Raw genomic sequence first — 18,348 nt, forward strand, 5'->3', positions numbered from 1 at the left:
TCAATACTCCTCATGGCCAGGGGTGGCAGTGGCTACAAGATGAGGCTCCTCATCTTTGGAAAGGAAGGGAAGAGTGGGAAGGACTGTGTCTTGTGGTTTGAGTGCCAGCTCAGCCACAATACAATAGAATACCAGGAAAACTTCCAAAGTTGTTGACTCTAGTCCTTGACACTCAGATGGCATTTCTAGACCCACCTGAGGCCTGGGGAACTTCACTGTCCTGAAGGGAAGGACACAGGCCTGGCTGGCTTTGCCACCTGCTGATTGAAGAGCACCAGGGCCTGAGCAAACATAGGCAGTAGCCAGGGAGTGGTTACAGCAGGCCTTGGGTGAGACTCTTAGCACCGTACTAGCTTCAGGATTGACCCAGTGCAGTCATAGTGGTGTTGGCCATAGTGGTGCCTGTGTCACTCCACCCCCAGCTTTTAGTGACTCAGAACAGAAACAAAAACTCTGTATATTTGGGAGAAAAAAATAGAAGAAAACAAGAGTTTCTGCCTGGTAGTCCAGAGAATTCTCCCAGATCTTGTCTGGGAGACATCAAGAAAGTACTTCTATGAGTCTGCAAGAACCACAGCATTACTGGGCTTGAGGTGCCCCCAAAAGTAGAAACAGCTTAGATCACAGCACCCAGGTCCTTTCAAATATCTGGAAAGCCTTCTCAAGAAGGACAGCTACAAATAAGCCCAGGCAGTGAGGACTACAATAAATACCTAACTCTCTAATGCCCAGACACTGAAGAATACCTACTAGCGACAACACCATCCAGGAAAACATGACACCACCAAATGAACTAAATAAGCCACTGGCAACCAAGCCTGGAGAAACAGAGATATGTGACCTTTCAGAGAGAGAATTCAAAATAGATGGGTTGAGGAAACTCAAAGAAATTGAAGATAACACAAAGAATTAATTCAGAATTCTATCAGATAAACTTAACAGAGGTTAAAATAATTAAAAAGTGTCAAGCATAAATTCTGGAGCTGAAAAATGCAATTGGCATACTGAAGAATGATGCCTTGTTTAGAAAACCTCATCGTTTTAGCCCAAAAGCTTCTTAAGCTGATAAGCAACTTTGGCAAAGTCTCAGGATACAAAATCAACGTGCAAAATTCATTAGCATTTCTATATATCAACAACAGACAAGCAGATAGTCATATCATGAATGAACTCCCATTCACAATTGCTACAAAGAGAATAAAATATCTAGGAATGCAGCTAACAAGGGAAGTGAAGGACTTCTTCAAGGAGAACTACAAACCACTGCTCAAAGAAATCAGAGAGGACACAAACTAATGAAAAAACATTCGATGCTCATGGATAAGAAGAATCAATAATGTGAAAATGGCCATACTGCACAAAGTAATTTATAGATTCAATGCTATTTCCGTGAAACTACTGTTGACATTCTTCACACAATTAGAAAAAACTATTTTAAAATGTATATGAAACAATAAAAGAGCCCAAATAACCAAGATAATCCTAAACAAAAAGAACAAAGATGGAGGCATCATGCTACCCAACTTCAAAACTACAAAACTATAGTAATCAAAACAGCATAGTACTTGTACAAGAACAGACACAAAGATCAATGGGACAGAACGCAGAACTCAGAAATAAGACCACACACCTAAAACCAACTGACTTTCAGCAAACCTGGCAAAAGCAAGCAACGGGAAAATGATTCCCTATTTAAAAAACAGTGCTGGGAGAACTAGCTAACCATATGCAGAAAATTGAAACTGGACCCCTTCCTTGCACCTTATGCAAAAATTAACTCAAGATGGATTAAGGACTTAAAAGTAAAACTCAAAACTCATGTGGCTTTGGGTTGTTTGTTTGTTTGTTTGTTTTTTGAGACAGGTTTCATTCTGTCACCCAGGCTGGAATTCAGTGGCATGATCTCTTCTCACTGCAACCTCTGCCTCCCAGGTTCAAGAAATTCTCCTGCCCCAACCTCCCGAGTAGCTGAGGCTACAGACTTGCACCACCACACCTGGCTAATTTTTGTAATTTTACTAGAGACAGGGTCTCACTATCTTATAAAGGCTGGTCTCAAACTCGAGGCCTCAAGTGATTCTCCCACCTCCACTTCCCAAAGTGCTGGGATTACAGGTGTTAGCCACCACAGCTGGCCTTTCTTGCTGCTTTCAAGATCTTTTCCTTTGTCTTTACTGGTCATGGTTTAGCTATGATATTTGGGGTGTTAATTTTGTTTTGTTTTGTTTTCTTCTTTCACTTGAATTACTTATTGACATGTCCTAAATAGGGACAGTGAATATTAATCTAGAATTACCAATTATAATATAAAGACTATTAAAATATTAGATTTCAATGATAAACAAACACTGAAAGCTCTCAGGAAAACCATTACATAATTTACAATAGGAAAATAATTAGGCTATTAATCGGAATTTTCAAAAGTGACATTCAAAGAAAGACAAAAAGAAAAGCATTTTAAAGAACCTAATAAAAGAAAGCGTGATCCAAGATCTTTATATTTAACAAAGCTGCCCTCCATGTATCAATGGATTAGAACAACAGTTTCCTACATACAAAAAGTAGACATTTTTGCATCCACAAGCCCATATAGAGTAACACCCTAGAGGGTGAGCATCATCCAATCAAGGGATGAATGGGAAGTGTTAAGCAAAGTATTGAATACATATGTGTGTATGTGTGTGTCTGTGAGTGTGTGGGGATACAAACACATGTGTTTTGGTATGAATGTATGTGTGTGATGATATGAATTTGGTGGGCTACCAAATACAGGGATTAGATGGGAGGATTAATAATACATAATATATTTTGTGATGGAAAAGTAGTTATAATCCAACTAAATGACAAAGGGATAATAAAAGAAGAATGGAAGAGGAAAAGAGAACAAGCTAATTGTTGTTTTATAGACAAGAGAGGAAGTTAAATAATATTAATATAAGCTATTGTGTCAGATAATAAAATGCTAAATTTAAAAAGAGGGAACAGAGAACATTAAAATTAGTATATATACAAAGGTAACCAGATAGCCACTAATATAACTACCAACCATCAAAATACCATTTAAAAATTTTTTTTATTTTTGTGGGTATTCATTAAAGCATAAAGAATAGGACCAAACATACCAGTCATGGCAATACATGTGAATTTAATTAATTAAAATAAACATTTTAAATTTGGCTGTTGAACTAAGCCTAACTATATGTTTTATATAAACACCTGAAACAAAATGATTTCAAAATGCAAAATTAAAGCCATGCACAAAGGTGTCTGGGGAAAAAAGTCCCAATAGAAAACATAACAACTCCACTGTCAGATAGATAGAAATGAGGGAAAAGGCATTAAAAGTGATAAAGAAGAAAACTTACCAAGCAACAGACACGCAAATCACAAGATATCTATTATATATATATGTATATTTATGCACCAAATAATGCTAAGACCCCCTTTATGAAGACACAGATACCAGATACATGCCACTGAGAGACATAAGTAGAAACACACTGATAAGCAGCACTCTTGGAACAAGACAGATCAAGTGGAAAAAATAAACAAGCAGAGATAAGATCTAAACAATATATTCAAAAGGTAGCTCTCATTTATATAGACTGACCTTTATGCCTTGATAATAATGACCTTTATGCCCTGATAATAAATAATATACCTTTTTTCTCCAGTTCTCATGGGACATCCACACAAAGGTCATACATAATGTCCAGCAGAAAAGATTCGTTTTATAAAACAGAAATAATGGGAAAGGTACTCTGATGTCACACAACAATATTAATAACTACTAACAAGAACAAAGAACAGAAAAATCCTTTAACCTGGAAAGTAACAAGCCTTGTATTTAAAAAAATGTTCTTGGTTGAAAGAAGACATACAAATATAATTACCGGTTTTCAATAATTAATGATAGTTTAGATAATCTGTAACAGGGCCTATGAGAAATATTTTTAAAGTGGTTAGGAACAATTCACAGCACTGACATGTTATCAGTAAAAATAGAAGAAAGTAAATTAATATTATGAAATATTAATTATATTTCATTAATTATGTAATATGAATTATGTTTTAGCTCAAATATTTCCCAAGGGACAATTAAGTAAATGAAAAATACAGAAAGATTAAAATAATAAATACAGAAGGAGATATTAATGAGGTACAAAAAGAAAAAATACATGTAATGACATGAAATGCTATTATTTGAAAGATTAACAAAACTTGTAAACTACCTGCTAACTTGATCAAAGAAAAAAATCGAGAAACCATATGCACAATTAATAGTAAGAGGGAAATAAACATTGAAACAGAAGACATTTGAAATACCATATAAGACTGGGTTTCAGAGCTCTATGTACGTAAATTGATAATGTCCTGGAGAAGTGCAGATGACCAAAATGGACACCTTTCAACTTAGAAATCATAAACAGATTCATTTCCTTAAAGTTAATGAAAAGAATTAACAGACCCTCCTCAAAAAAGACATATATGCGGCCTACAATCATATGAAAAAATGTTCAACGTTACTGTTCATTAGAGAAATGCAAATCAAAACCACAATGAGATACCATCTCACACCAGTCAGAATGGCTATTATTAATATTAAGAAGTCAAAAAATAAAAGATGCTGGCGAGGTTGTGGAGAAAAAAGAATGCTTTTATACACTTGGTGGGAATGTAAATTAGTTCAGTCCTTGTGGAAGACTTTGGTGATTCCTAGAAGACCTAAATACAGAACTACTATTTGACCCAGCAATCCCATTACTGGGTATATACTCAAATGACTATAAATCATTCTATTATAAAGACACATGCATGGATATGTTCATTACAGCACTATGCACAATAGCAAAGACTTGGAATCAACATGAATGTCCATCAATGATAGACTAGATAAAGAAAATGTGGTACACATATACCATGGAATACTATGCAGCCATAAAAATGGAGGAGATCATGCCCTTTGCAGGGACACGAATAGAGGTGGAGGCCATTATCCTCAGCAAACTAACTCAGGAACAGAAAACCAAACACGGCATGTTCTCACTTATAAGTGGGAGCTAAACGATGAGAACACATGGACACATAGAGGGCACACAGTGGGGACTAGCAGAGGGTGGAAGGTGGAAGGAGAGAGAGAAGCAGGAAAAACAACTAATGGGTACTAGCTTATTACCTGGGTGATGAAATAATCTGTACAACAAACCCCTATGACACTGTGACACAAATTACCTAAGTAGCAAACCTGCATGTGTACCCCGAACCTAAAATAAAAGTGTTTTTGTTTGTTTCTGTTTTTTTGTTTGTTTGTTTTGGTTTTTTTTTTTTTTTTTGAGACTGAGCCTCACTCTCTCCCCAGGCTGGAGTGCAGTGACGCAATCTCGGCTCACTGCAAGCTCCAACTTCCATGTTCAAGCGATTCTCCTGCCTCAGCCTCCCGAGTAGCTGGGATTACAGGCACGCACCACCACATCCAGCTAATTTTTGTATTTTTTGTAGAGACAGGGTTTCACCATCTTGGCCAGGATTATCTCAATCTCCTGACCTCATGATCTGAGCGCCTAGGCCTCCCAAAGTGCTGGGATTACAGGCATGAGCCACAGCACCCGGCCAAAGTTTTTTAAAAAAGGACTTTAAGGGACAGTTTTTAAATAAAGAAGAAAAATAAAAATTAACAACAGAAAAGCCCAAACCCAGATGATTTCTCAGGAGACTTCTACCAAATATTTAAAGACAAAGCAATCCCAATATTGTACACATTGTCGAAGAGCACTGAAAATGAAGGACAACTTCCTAATTCCTATTATGAAGGGTGTATAGTCATCCCCACTTATCCCAAAGGATAAGTTCCAAGATGCCCAGTGAATACTTGAAACCAAGATAGTAACAAAGCCTATATATAGTATGTTTTTTCTGTATACATACATACCTGTGATAAAGTTTAATTTACAAAATAGTCACAGTAAGAGATTAACAACAATATCTAATAATAGAAGGAATGTATAACAATTACTGTAAAAACAAGTTATGTAAATACGGTCTTTCTCTCTCCCCACCCATCTCTCTCTCTCTCTCTGAAAATAGTTTAATATTTTCTCACAGTGGCTGATCTTGGGTAACTGAAACTACAGAAACTGAAATTATGGTTAAGGGAAAACTACTGTATGCACTGAATTTGCAGTGAGAAGAATCAACATACCCAGTGATTGCTGCCTCCACATGTCCATACTCTTGTGTAAGCCCCTCTCTGTGAGTGAGGGTGAGACCTGTTGCTTTTAGCCAATAGAATATGGTGAATGTTTATGATTATGTGTGCTTATGTGATTATGTTACATAAGACTGTAGTACCCATCTTGCTGGAGTCTCTTGCCCCCCCCTTGCTGGTTTTGAAAAACAAGCAATTATGTTTCAAAACCTCTTTGACAAGGAACTGTGAGCATCCTTTTGGAGCTGAGGGTTGCCTCCAAAAGATAGCTTGCAAGGCACTGCAACAAATGGCCAACAAGAAAATGAGCCCTTTAGTCCTACAACTGCAAGGAACTGAATTCTGCTAACAAAGGCATGACCTTGGAAATGGATCCTTCCCCAGCTAAGCCCTGGGTACAATCACAGCCCCATTTAAGATCTTGAATTGCAGCCTTGTGAGACTTTGAAGCTTCTCGGTTTATACCTGAAATAGTGTTTTTATTTAATTATTATGGCCCACCATGCAGGTCAAATAGCTTTATAACCTATTACTAGCTTAGAGTATACTAGATTATAAAACTATTCCTTTGGTTATGTCTCATTAAAAAATAGTTTCTTTAAAATGGAAGATTCAAAATGAAGGATATAGTAACAAGCATTCATTTATTTTAGGAGATATGCACAAGAAGCCTTGGGAAAATTAAATTTTTTCTTTGTTATGTGACAGACAGCAGGCAATGCATAACCCAACATATAAATGATAGGTACTTAATTTAGTATTGAGAATTACTCAGCACAACATAAATTCTTCCCCTAGAAGCAAAGGAGGAAACTGAAATTTATTAAAAAGCTTACTTTTCTAAAACAATTGAGCTTTGAATTGGCAAAGAAACCTCTCTAGAAATTGTAAGAAAAATATCTCCCAAAGAATTTAATTGTTAGCTTTCATGCAAACTGAAACAAAAACTATTGGTAAGAAATTTTAAATATTAAATGATTGACATAAACACCAGGTTTCTCTTCTGGATTAAATGTGTTTATTAGGTGAACAGAGAAAAAAGCTCCATCATAAAGTCATCAAGGCAGATGCTGTGACACCATCATTCTGATGAAAGGAGAACTGACAGGTGAATTTTACCTTATCCCGTTTCATGATAGAAATTCAAGATATTTGTAGGTTAGATGGTAGCTCAACAACAGACCATATTAGACTTCCATTGCAGGATATCATCACTCAAGGGAAAATCTCAGAACATGTGGGCTTCAGAATTAGTGAATCTCAGTATCACAGGATAGAGGGTGAGAGTCTCCCACGGCATCCTCAATAATAGTAGCCAGAGCCAGAGCCACATCCATAGCCATAGCCACAGAGGGAGCGGGAGCCATAGCCATAGCCACAGCCCAGTCTGCGGAAGCCACAGCCACAGCAGGAGCCATCTCCACAGCCCAGGCCTCCATAGCCATAGCCCAGGCCTCCATAGCCACAGAACCCATAGCCAGGGGTGCCATAGTAGTTTCCATAGTAGCTGCCACACATGGTGTTGGTTGTGGGGGTTGTCCTTGGGTAGGAGGAAGTGTAGGTGACTTCAGTATGAACACTTCCCCTGCAGAGGGCCTTTTATATGCCTCAGTGTGGGTGGGAACCATACACAAGTCATGCCATTGGCTAATTTGAAGGACCAGCATGAGTAATTTGTTGACTCTTGGTTTTCAATCGTGGCCTTGTGGCATTTAGAACATTTTCTATTGTTTAGCCACATCTGAAACATTTGTGCATCTTTAATGAGCATCAACTGTCTGATCTTTAAAACTCTACTCACACCAGACATTCAAATTACCATTTTCCAACCAGCCTTTATGGCAAGAAATAGCATTTTAGTAAACAAACTGACCTGTTCTAAACAACCAATAATTTTACCTTATTTTTGCTGACATTCAACAAGTCATGGTAATCTCCCTTGAGCTTGAGTTTCTCCATCTCTTTCCTGCTGCTCCAAACCCATTGTTTTCCTTTAGGAATTCTTCTCATTTTCACATGAGAGATGGTTTTCTTTTAAAAGCCAGAAAGTGTCACTCAGCTTCCAGAGACTGTTGACACAAAGCCAACAGTTTGAAATTCTAAAATACCAGGCATGAGAAAACTATACTTTTCTTTCTCACATCAATATTTCCTTTTGTGACTGTTTTAAAACAATAGTTCTTTCCCATAGTTTCAAATTCGTAATCAATGAGGTTTCATTTTATTTATAAAATTGTATTTTTATAAAAATTTTCCTGAAATTTCAAGGCATTTGTTATATTTGTGTTCTGGCTCAAAAGTAAGTATAGGTATTTTCATATTTAAAACAATAATACTGGCAGAAGTATCTTTTCATGCAACCTAGTATATTTCCACCATCAAACAAGAAGTCTTTGGCAAAATATGAGACTATGAGGAACATGTTACTATAACCTAATCTTTTTTCAAAGCAGTGAAGATCAGAGCTAAATTGAATGATTAAGTCAAGTAGCCCTCTGGATTTATATTCTTAGTAAGATGACTTTATAAGAGTGAGTTGAATATAGTAAATAAGAGTAAAATATCTGTAATGTGCTTTCTAGGCTCAAATTTTACCTCTACTATCCATAGCTGTCTGACCACTGTTAACTACATGCTTCAGCTGCCCTATCTGCAAATGGGATTGTAATAATGATACCTACCCCACAAGGAAATTTAGAAAATCAAATCTTTTGATACATACCAGACACTTTGAATAGTGTTTGGTTCATAGTAGGAACCAGAATACTAGAAAAAATTTTGCTGTCTTTACTTATTTCATCCCATCCCTGTTTTTCTGGATAGAAGCTTCAGTAGAGAGTTGATCAATTGAATAAGAGAACTCAGGCATGCTTAAGTTCTCATTTAGGGGCATTATGTCCTTGAAGCTGAAGGGAAGAGAAACTCTGCATTGAGGATGTACATCTAAAAACAGAGAAAGTCACATCCTGGTTTTACTGAGAAGGGGCAAGTCCTACCGAGTTCCCCAACACACATAGCACAAGCAGGGGGAGATACAATGATTGGTTCTCACCCAGGTGGATCTGAGTGGAGACTCATTGATTTCCTTACTACAACCAAAGACTGTTCTGGCTGTAGAGACCCAAGGATGTAACACTTCATGCTAGGTAATGGATTGAACAGAGTTTTATTTTTATGGCAATGGAAAATGGCAATATGTGTTATGCCATCTACAGGTGTCAGTGCAGAACAGGTATGGTCCTCCTCAAAACCAACAGCATATCACTGCACATCGAAGCACACCTCAGGCAGAGAATGAGGAGTGGTAATGTCTTTATTGCAATTGTATTTTAATACTGACAACCAGAAAGTGATTGAATTTTGTTGAGTTTACCTGAAAGGGACAAGAATAAATGTTTTGCCATTTAGTGGAAATAATGAATCAAGATAGAATTTGGTATAACAGTAAAATAAAGTGCATTTGTACGTTTGTAAAGTTGTATCCTGTAAAAATGTTACCTGACTTATGTATTTAAAGTGAAATAAACTGTTCTATCTCTGAAGAAATATTGGGCAATATTACAGATCTCATACTCGAAAGACTTGCTCCTTAGGCACATCTGTCTCCCCAAAGCCATGCAGACAGACTTCTTCAACTGCAACTGGTAGATGAATGTAAAGGAATTAACAAGCCAAAACCAATTTGAATCAGATGAGATTTGCATAGTTTCTGTTATTTCATAGAACCTCACCATGAAATTTTAGTATGTGCTCTCAGGAAAAAAGGATGTTAAAACCAGGTTAAAAAAAAATCTGTCATTCAAATCACATTCTTTGATTGTGAAAATCTTGACACAACACTAGAGGAATCCTAGCTATGAAGGCTTCACTATGCCTAATGAAAAGAGATTTATGGGAGTGTTGCCTTGGCGGTGTTAGCGGTCAACCCAAAATAATTCATAATAAGAGCAACATTGCCTGTGATTTGCCACACCTACTACTGAGGAAGTATAAAAGACCTGTGAAGATGGAGATGTTCAAATTCAAGAACATCCTCTTCTACACCTGAACCATCCATTTCTGACACCATGATTTACTACAGCAACTATTATGGTGGCTATGGGTATGGTGGGCTTGGCTGTGGCTATGGCTGTGGTTATCGTGGCTATGGATGTGGTTATGGTGGCTATGGAGGCTATGGAAATGGCTACTGCTGTCCATCTTGCTATGGAAGATATTGGTCATATGGTTTCTACTGAACAATTCTAGAGCTCACCAGATTTGTCTGCTTGTGAAACTTGGATTCTCATGCTGCTCTTGTTCATCAGATCCTGTGTCTTCAAAATAGCAGAAACCTAAACTAGGCTATTATCAAAGAACTACAGATGCTGTCTTTCTCTGGTTCTGTTGTGCAAGATGATAAAGAATATGTTTTAAAATGCAATTCTTTGATTCTTAAGTCCTTTAAATAAATTTAGTCTGTTTGCAAATATAGTGTGTTTTCATGTTTATTATTTTCATTGTCAACTTTGCATGTGGATGATGGTAAGATGGAAACCTGTGCATAATTACTATCCCAAGGGGTTGACACTACATCTTATTTCATTTTCCTATTTTTTGTCCTTCTATATATTTCTCACACTATTTAAAACTGAGCTTCGGTAGGGACACAGTTGATTGCTTTCTCTTCAAATAATTTCTACTTGTAGCTTGACAAGCTACACACCTAAGGCTGGTGGCTGCATGCTGCTGACTGTCCTTGTTTCTCCAGAGCACATAAAAACATATACACATTTTAAGTTGTGGCTTCCATGAGTTTTCCAAGTTGTCTGCCTTCTGGTAGCTTCATCACTATGAAGCCTCTCAGTTGCCTGATGTTGTTGATATAGATCCTGTATACAGGAAGTGCTGTGCCATGTCTGGGAACCTGGATGTCTTTATAGGAAATCTCTTTATGATAGGCGATTTTGATAATGAAGTTCATTTCATATTTCATTGCATTCATGCAACAGCTCCTAAAGTATTCTAGGCATGCTGCTATGTTGGGAGAGAGCATCTTTTCATGAATATTCAAGATTGTTTCTGTTGTAATATTACTAAATTTTATCTAGTTGTATACTTTATAAAACTGGTATTTGTGTACTATTAGAATATTCTAATTGGGTTTTACATTTTTTCCAAACAAAAGAGTTTTAGTGAGTTTTTACCACATGGTATGAAAATCAAACTTCTCAATTAATCTGTAAAAATAAACTATTGACATTAAGGAACCTATATTAGGGAAATTTAAAAAACAAGTTATACAACTAGATAATGGGATTAAAAGTTTGTATCATGATTTAATGAATACAGCAAACAATATATCTTTTCCAGTAATTAGAATAAAATGAATCTAGAAACAGAACTCCAAATGTATGCATTGCCAGTTCTTAAACAAAATTTTCAAAAATATCAAAACATACCTAAAATAATATATTTACTATTATACATATTGTATATGTGTTATTGCTAATGATTATTAGCAATAACACATGTATAAAATTTATAAATAAATGGTTGAATTGAAATTGGGAATGCAGGTTCAAAATATTTACAGTGTGGTTTTCTCATCTCACAAGTTTGAAGATCACTGCTCTCGACCAAATTTTCTCAAGGTGTGGTCTAGGGACACGTGTGGGAACCAAAGACCCTTTTGAGGTCTCGATAAGGGCAAAATTATTTTCATAATATATTTTTCATTTTTACTGCCATACATTCATGAATGAACAGTGGAATTTTCCAGATATATGCATGTTATCACAACAGACTAAAAGCTAAATCAGATATGAGAAACTGTCTTCCATTAAGCCAGACATTAAAGAGATTGACCAAACATGTAAAACATTCCACTATTCCTAAGAAGTTTTTGCTCTAAAAAAATTATGTTTCTAAAAATATGAAATTATGACTTATTTTGAAATTGATTAACTCATATTTTTAAATCATCAATTTTAATTTTAAAAAGATGAATATCAGTAAATATAACACATAAACAATGGCTTTTCAAGATCCTCAGTAAGTTCTTTTATGATCGAAGAGTTTTAAAATCATTACTCCAAACTAATCCTATCCACCATTATTTCTTGGTGGTAGGTTACTTGAGACAGAAGCATGCCTGAAATATTTTGGTTTAAATCCTCAAATATGGGAGTTATTTAATTAGGAAATAACACTATGCTCTTTGACTCTCTGTGTGTTGGTTTTAAAAAGTACGGTTCAAATAATAGATACATATTCCAACAAGAATTTTAAAAGAAAAGTGACAAAGTCTTCAATATCTCAAATATAAGAACTCAAGTGACTAACCCCACTTAAAATTCACTTTCTAGGGGCAATTAATCTGTATAGAATAAACGAGGTTCTTTTCAAAGAGAATAATATAGCCCATGGCTTTTCTTTTCTTATATTTGCTGCCATCGTTCCCAGGGATATATTTAATTTTTAAGTGGAAACACTGTCTAAAATTTGGTTCCTAGCAGAATTTTCTCATTCCTTTTTCTATATTGTTGTATTAGATAGGAGTAGAATTTATTGCAAGTGATAGAAATAGTATACATTTTAAGAATGTATTTCTCTTTCACATAATCAAAGTCTGGATTTAAGTCATCTCTAGCTGGTTTCTAGTCCTCAGTGACCCAGACTCATTCTAAATCATTGCTTCATCATTTATAAGATGTGACCTTCATCTTCATAGTCAAAGATGGTGGCATTTGTGTCCTAGGGAAGAGGACCAAGAAATATACAAAGAAGATGGTAGACTCCATGCAACTTGAATCTTAAGGAAGGATCCAGAAAGCCGTCATATTATACCTTAAATTTTATGCATTGTTCAGAACTTCATCACATGACTAGAGTGGGTTTCAAAGAAGCTTGGGAAATTTAGAGGATTTTTTTCCTAAGTTGATCATGCCCAGCATAAAAAAAGAACTATTATATTCAAAGAAGGGGAGAATAGTGATAACAAAGCAACTATTCATCTTTATTACCACTAGAGTCCATCAAGTTTGGCAAACAATATTGGTAACCAGCATAGTACTATAATGAACATCTCAGGTCAGTTATATCAAAACATCATAATAAAATTCTTTTTAATATATAAGCACCTTTTAAAATGTACATATATATTTATGTATGTCCACTTGCTTGTTACTGCAGATTAGTGTGTGATCTTGTTTAGGCAATAAGAGATCCACTGTATGTTTTATTTTTTTTAAATAACAACATCTATTGGTTTTAAGTTTGTCAGAAAAAGCACCAAATTATTAAATGTAAATATTTAAGCTAAAAGTTGGAACAGGAAGTCCTCTAGGTCAAGCTTAGCACTTAGATGTGTGTTTACTTAGATGTATGTACTAAGTACTTATCTTAGTCCTCAGATGTGTGTCCTTACTTGTTTACAACAAATACTCCTTATTCCCCCAGGTGACTGCTATATGGATCCACTACCCTATTTCATATATTTATTTTCCACTGTCTCAAAAACACTTTCCTGGAGAAGTCCAAAGAGAACATCAAAACAAATGTGAAAATACGGGAACCTGAGAGGTGAGATGTGAGAGATCTCACACCAATACTTCGATTTCTAAATAAATGTTTACAGTGATCTGACATAGAAGCAAAATCATGCTAACAAATAGACTCTCAAGATAAAAAAAATAAATATGTGACTTTATATTAGCATTTTATTGTAAATGTGGTCAGTTCACTGTTAATAATCAATATAAAATATTATTTGGGATGAAAAGTTGTTTACCCCAAGGAAAGAAATTGTGTAATTTACAAGATATTTTACTTCAGATAACTTTCCACTTGTATCACTTCCTCACTCAAATAAATATACTTCCAGTTTCTGTTTGCATATTTGACTCACCAGTAGAAATCCTTACAAGTAAAGAAAAAAATTTGGATCAGAGGGCTTGCATATTGTTAACATTTTAAGGAACCTGAGTCTAGACTTTAATAACAAACAAGAGTGAGAAGATCACCAAGACACAGGAAGCATCTTCTAATTAAGGGCGTGTAACATTATTACTGAGTTTCAGACAAAATAGTTACATTTTTATTAGGATATCTGTACTTACTGAAATAAATTTTGTCAAGTTTTATTATTCAGCTTTCTCTGAAATATGAAACCGAACTGCCTCATACACTATTGAAGCTGTATAAAATTGCATTTGCAGATGGTGACATTCAAACTGAGAAAAATATTTCCCTGATCCACAACTGAAACATCCACTTCTGAACACCATGTCCTACTACAGCCATCTTTCTGGTGGCCTGGGCTGCGGCTTGGCTGTGGCTGTGACTATGGGAAGGACTGTGGCTGTGGCTGAGTATGGCAGGTGCAGACATGGCTGCCACTCATCTTACTCTGCCAGGTAATGACACCATGGATTCCACTGAGGAACACCTAGAGCAGTTCAGTCTACTGCACTCCTCCAGCTTGATTTCCTGATTCTGTTTCTATAATTTTTCACGTGAGTAATTATATTTGCTATACAAACTCTGATAGCTCATCCTGGTGAACTTGAAGAACACAAAGTTCAGACCTGTCATGCTTCTGAATTCATGAAGAGAGCCAAAAATGCGTCAAAAATTATAGGTAAGTTTTATCTTTAATATTGTGCTACCAATAAATTTATTTTATATTTTTAATCAGTATCTTTCATATGAAAAAAATTTAAGTTCTATTTTAATGGGTTGTTTTCTCATATTCAGGATGGTTCTACTTTATTCACATTAATTTGTATAGAACTGTGAGGAACTGCTTTTGGGTGCTGCCTTTCATGCTATTCTGAGATGACACTGTTTCAAAAAAGATAAGCATAAAATCATCAGTCCATTATAATAACATGGGTATAAAAGCTACTTTCAAATGTACCTACAGGCAGCATTATTACCTATACGTAAGCAAGCAAAATGTCATTTCACACAATAATAGTCCCATTTCCTGTTAACATATGCTAGGGCTATCTTTCTAAAACCCCACAGCTAGGTTGTCTCATTCAGATCTGTGCCTTCAGGTGGATAGAAATTGTCTTTTCTGCTTTCCACACTTCTTGCTGCTCCTCTCAGTTCTATAGCAAAAGAGGACAACACGTATCTCAGGTCCGCCTTTCACTTGCATTGGGATATATTAACCTTGTTCATCCAATTTCTAATTTAAAGAAAACAAAACTGCTTTTTTGAATTATTCTAGCTTTTTTCTTTTTTTTTGAGACAGAGTTTCACTCTTGTTGCCCAGGCTGGAGTGCAGTTGTGCGATCTCAGCTCACTGTATTCTCCATCTCCTGGCTTCAAGTGATCCTCCTGCCTCAGCCTCCCAAGTAGCTGGAATTACAGGCAAATGCCACCAGGCCCTGCTAATTTTTTGTATTTTTAGTAGAGACTGGGTTTCACCATGTTGGCCAGGCTAATTTCGAACTCCTGACCTCAGGTGATCCACCTACCTTGGCCTCCCAAAGTGCTGGGATTACAGGCGTGAGCCACCGCACCTGGCCTTAATTATTCTAGTTTTCTTCTCCAAGCCAACCTAATAAGGAATAGGAATCTCCAATTCATAAAACATCAGTGAGGAGCAATGTTTCTCAACATCCTATGTATGATTCACACAATATTCTTAAATATCAATACACGTGATGCAAGCACTCCAGAGAGTTCAAAGAAAAGTATTCATTATTTTTAAAACTTTTAATGGCATGATGTGGGAAGTGTATTTTTTCCCACATTTTAAGAAGCCCTATTTTATTACATCAACAACTGATTTAAAATATCCTCCTCCAGTGTTTTATCTGATACAGTGGATTTTTCTCAAAGTCTCTTGCCTAACTGACACATTCTCAAGTGATGAATAATAAAAAAACACATTATTCCACACACTATCATTGATAAAGGATCGCAGCCCTGCAGCTAGAATAGTTGCCGCCTAATAAATATTTTGAATAAATAAATGAATGACAATGAATCATGTTGAAAATTTCATGTCTTTCTAGAATTTCTTATTTTTTATAGCAGAATGTGGAAGTAGGAATGAACTATCACAAAAGTCTTGATATACAAGTAAAGTTATTTTGCCCAGAGTATTGGCTGTCTGTCTGTATGCTCTGTGTGGAGTACTCGGGATAGAGCATAGCTTTTGCATAAGAGGAAATATGGACATTCCCAGTGTCTCACTCGTCTATATTATGACTGTGAATAGACTGAGAAACAAATTATATGCATCGCTGTTTGATCATTCTGTTAAACAGATCAAAACCATTTCTTCAAAATGGAATACAATAACTGCTTAATACATGATGTATATATGCATTACTTCAGCCATATTTAGCTATGCTATCCTTCAAGCAATTCCATGTGAATATCATTGTGTAGCTATGTCTCAGTCAACTAGACACATCACTGTGTCTTCTCTATTCGTTTTTTTCAAATCCACCTCTTTTGCTTCTTACATCTGCTATCCAGCCTGTCAGTGAGAAGTACTTCAAATGCTGTTCATCTTAAAGCCTAATCTGATTGATAGCTTCTTCTTGGAGAGAATCTAAGCTCTTTCACTAGAGAGAGGTGTTCTGTGGGCTGGGAGCAGTGGCTGATGCCTGTAATCCCAGCACTTTGGGAGGCCGAGTCAGGCAGATCACCTGAGGTCAGGAGTTGGAGACCAGCCTGGCCAATATGGTGCAACCCCATCTCTACTAAAAATACAAAAGTTAGCTGGGCGTGGTGGTCCACGCCTGTAATCCCAGGTACTCCAGGAGGCTAAGGCAGGAGAATCACTTGAATCTGGGAGGCGGAGGTTGCAGTGAGCCGAGATCATGTCACTACACTCCAACCTGGGCAAGAGAGTGAGACCGTGTCTGAAAAAAAAGGAAAAAAGAGAGAGGGGTTCGCTCTCTGCATTAGGCACCTGCTTCATCCAGTTGCCTTCTGAACAGAATTCGAAACTCACATATGTAATTATGTGTTCCTCGTGTCCATTTTCAGTTGCTTTATGCAAATACCTCACTCCATGGTGTGTACAACACTGTGCCAGGTTCTCAATACCAGAGGAGGACTCCCACTTCCTGAAGGATAACAAAGCTCATCACAATGCCAGCATTAGGAATAAAAGTCCAAACACTTCTGCCCACCGCGTCTTGGTAACAGAGTTGCCAAGGGAAACACAACAGCATCAAGCACAGGATGGAGCAATGCTTTTACTCACATCAGAAAAGATAAGGTGAGATCAGCTCCAACAGCGTGTGCCCATCCCTCATAGCTAGCGGGTCCCCAGGTTGCCACACAAGGCAATGAGACTATGCACACTCTTCTGGAGCCACAGTAAAAGGACCCCTCCCCATCACCCATGGAGTCTGAGACACTGAAAGCTAGGAGCACGTCTTGCCAAGAGCCATTGACTTACAATCTTAGGCACACACTGAGCGTCAAACAGGGAATGTATCCCTACACAAGATGATAAACCTGGCACTGATTATATAGGCTTTTTTTTTTTTTTTGGACGGAGTCTCTCTCTGTTTCCCAGGCTGGAACGCAGTGGTGCAATCTTGGCTTACTGCAGACTCCACCTCCCAGGTTCAAGGGATTCCCCTGCCTCAGCCTCCCGAGTAGCTGGGATTGCAGGCATCTGCCATCACGCCCAGCTAATTTTTTTTTTTTTTTTTTTTTGTATTTTTGTAGAGACAGGGTTTCACCATGTTGGCCAGGCTGATCTTGAACTTCTGACCTCAGGTGATCCACCTGCCTCGGCCTCCCAAAGTGCGGGATTACAGGCATGAGACACCATGCTCAGCCCTGTAGGCTTTTTGTCTTTTGGCAAGGAAGTGTTCCAGGAACGAGACCCATTTTTACAGCGTTAAGTGGGAATCAAAAGACTGCATGCAAGTGACCAGCTTTCCCAACACACCAGAGCACGAGGACAACTGTAGACACTAGGAACTGTGTTAGGCCATTCTTGCATTGCTGTAAAGAAATATCTAAGACTGCGTTACTTGTAAGAATAGGGGTTTCATCGTCTCATGGTTCTGCAGGCTGCACAAGAAGCACAGTGGCATCTGTTTCTGGGGGGTGCCTCAGGAAGCTTCCAATCATGGCAAAAGGTGAAGAGGGAGCAGGCATATCATGTGTCAAAAGCA

General features: G+C 37.0%; 3 protein-coding genes across 3 annotated transcripts; 2 read left to right on the forward strand and 1 right to left on the reverse strand.

Moving 5' to 3' along the window:
- Positions 1-7,164: 7,164 nt before the first annotated feature.
- Positions 7,165-7,749, reverse strand: LOC749829 (keratin-associated protein 6-1). Its single transcript, XM_001171781.5, has one exon. It carries the CDS (start codon positions 7,721-7,723, stop codon positions 7,508-7,510), a length of 216 nt encoding a protein of 71 aa, XP_001171781.2. The 5' UTR covers positions 7,724-7,749; the 3' UTR covers positions 7,165-7,507.
- Positions 7,750-10,145: 2,396 nt separating this feature from the next.
- On the forward strand, positions 10,146-10,517 carry KRTAP20-1 (keratin associated protein 20-1). Its single transcript, XM_024352471.2, has one exon. The coding sequence runs from the start codon at positions 10,273-10,275 to the stop codon at positions 10,441-10,443; it is 171 nt and encodes a 56-aa protein (XP_024208239.1). The 5' UTR covers positions 10,146-10,272; the 3' UTR covers positions 10,444-10,517.
- Positions 10,518-14,430: 3,913 nt separating this feature from the next.
- Positions 14,431-14,725, forward strand: LOC112206634 (putative keratin-associated protein 20-4). Its single transcript, XM_024352350.2, has one exon. The coding sequence runs from the start codon at positions 14,471-14,473 to the stop codon at positions 14,603-14,605; it is 135 nt and encodes a 44-aa protein (XP_024208118.1). The 5' UTR covers positions 14,431-14,470; the 3' UTR covers positions 14,606-14,725.
- The last annotated feature ends 3,623 nt before the right edge of the window (positions 14,726-18,348 follow it).

The sequence above is a fragment of the Pan troglodytes genome, chromosome 22 (genome assembly GCF_028858775.2).
Source record: "Pan troglodytes isolate AG18354 chromosome 22, NHGRI_mPanTro3-v2.0_pri, whole genome shotgun sequence".
Lineage (NCBI taxonomy): Eukaryota > Metazoa > Chordata > Mammalia > Primates > Hominidae > Pan > Pan troglodytes.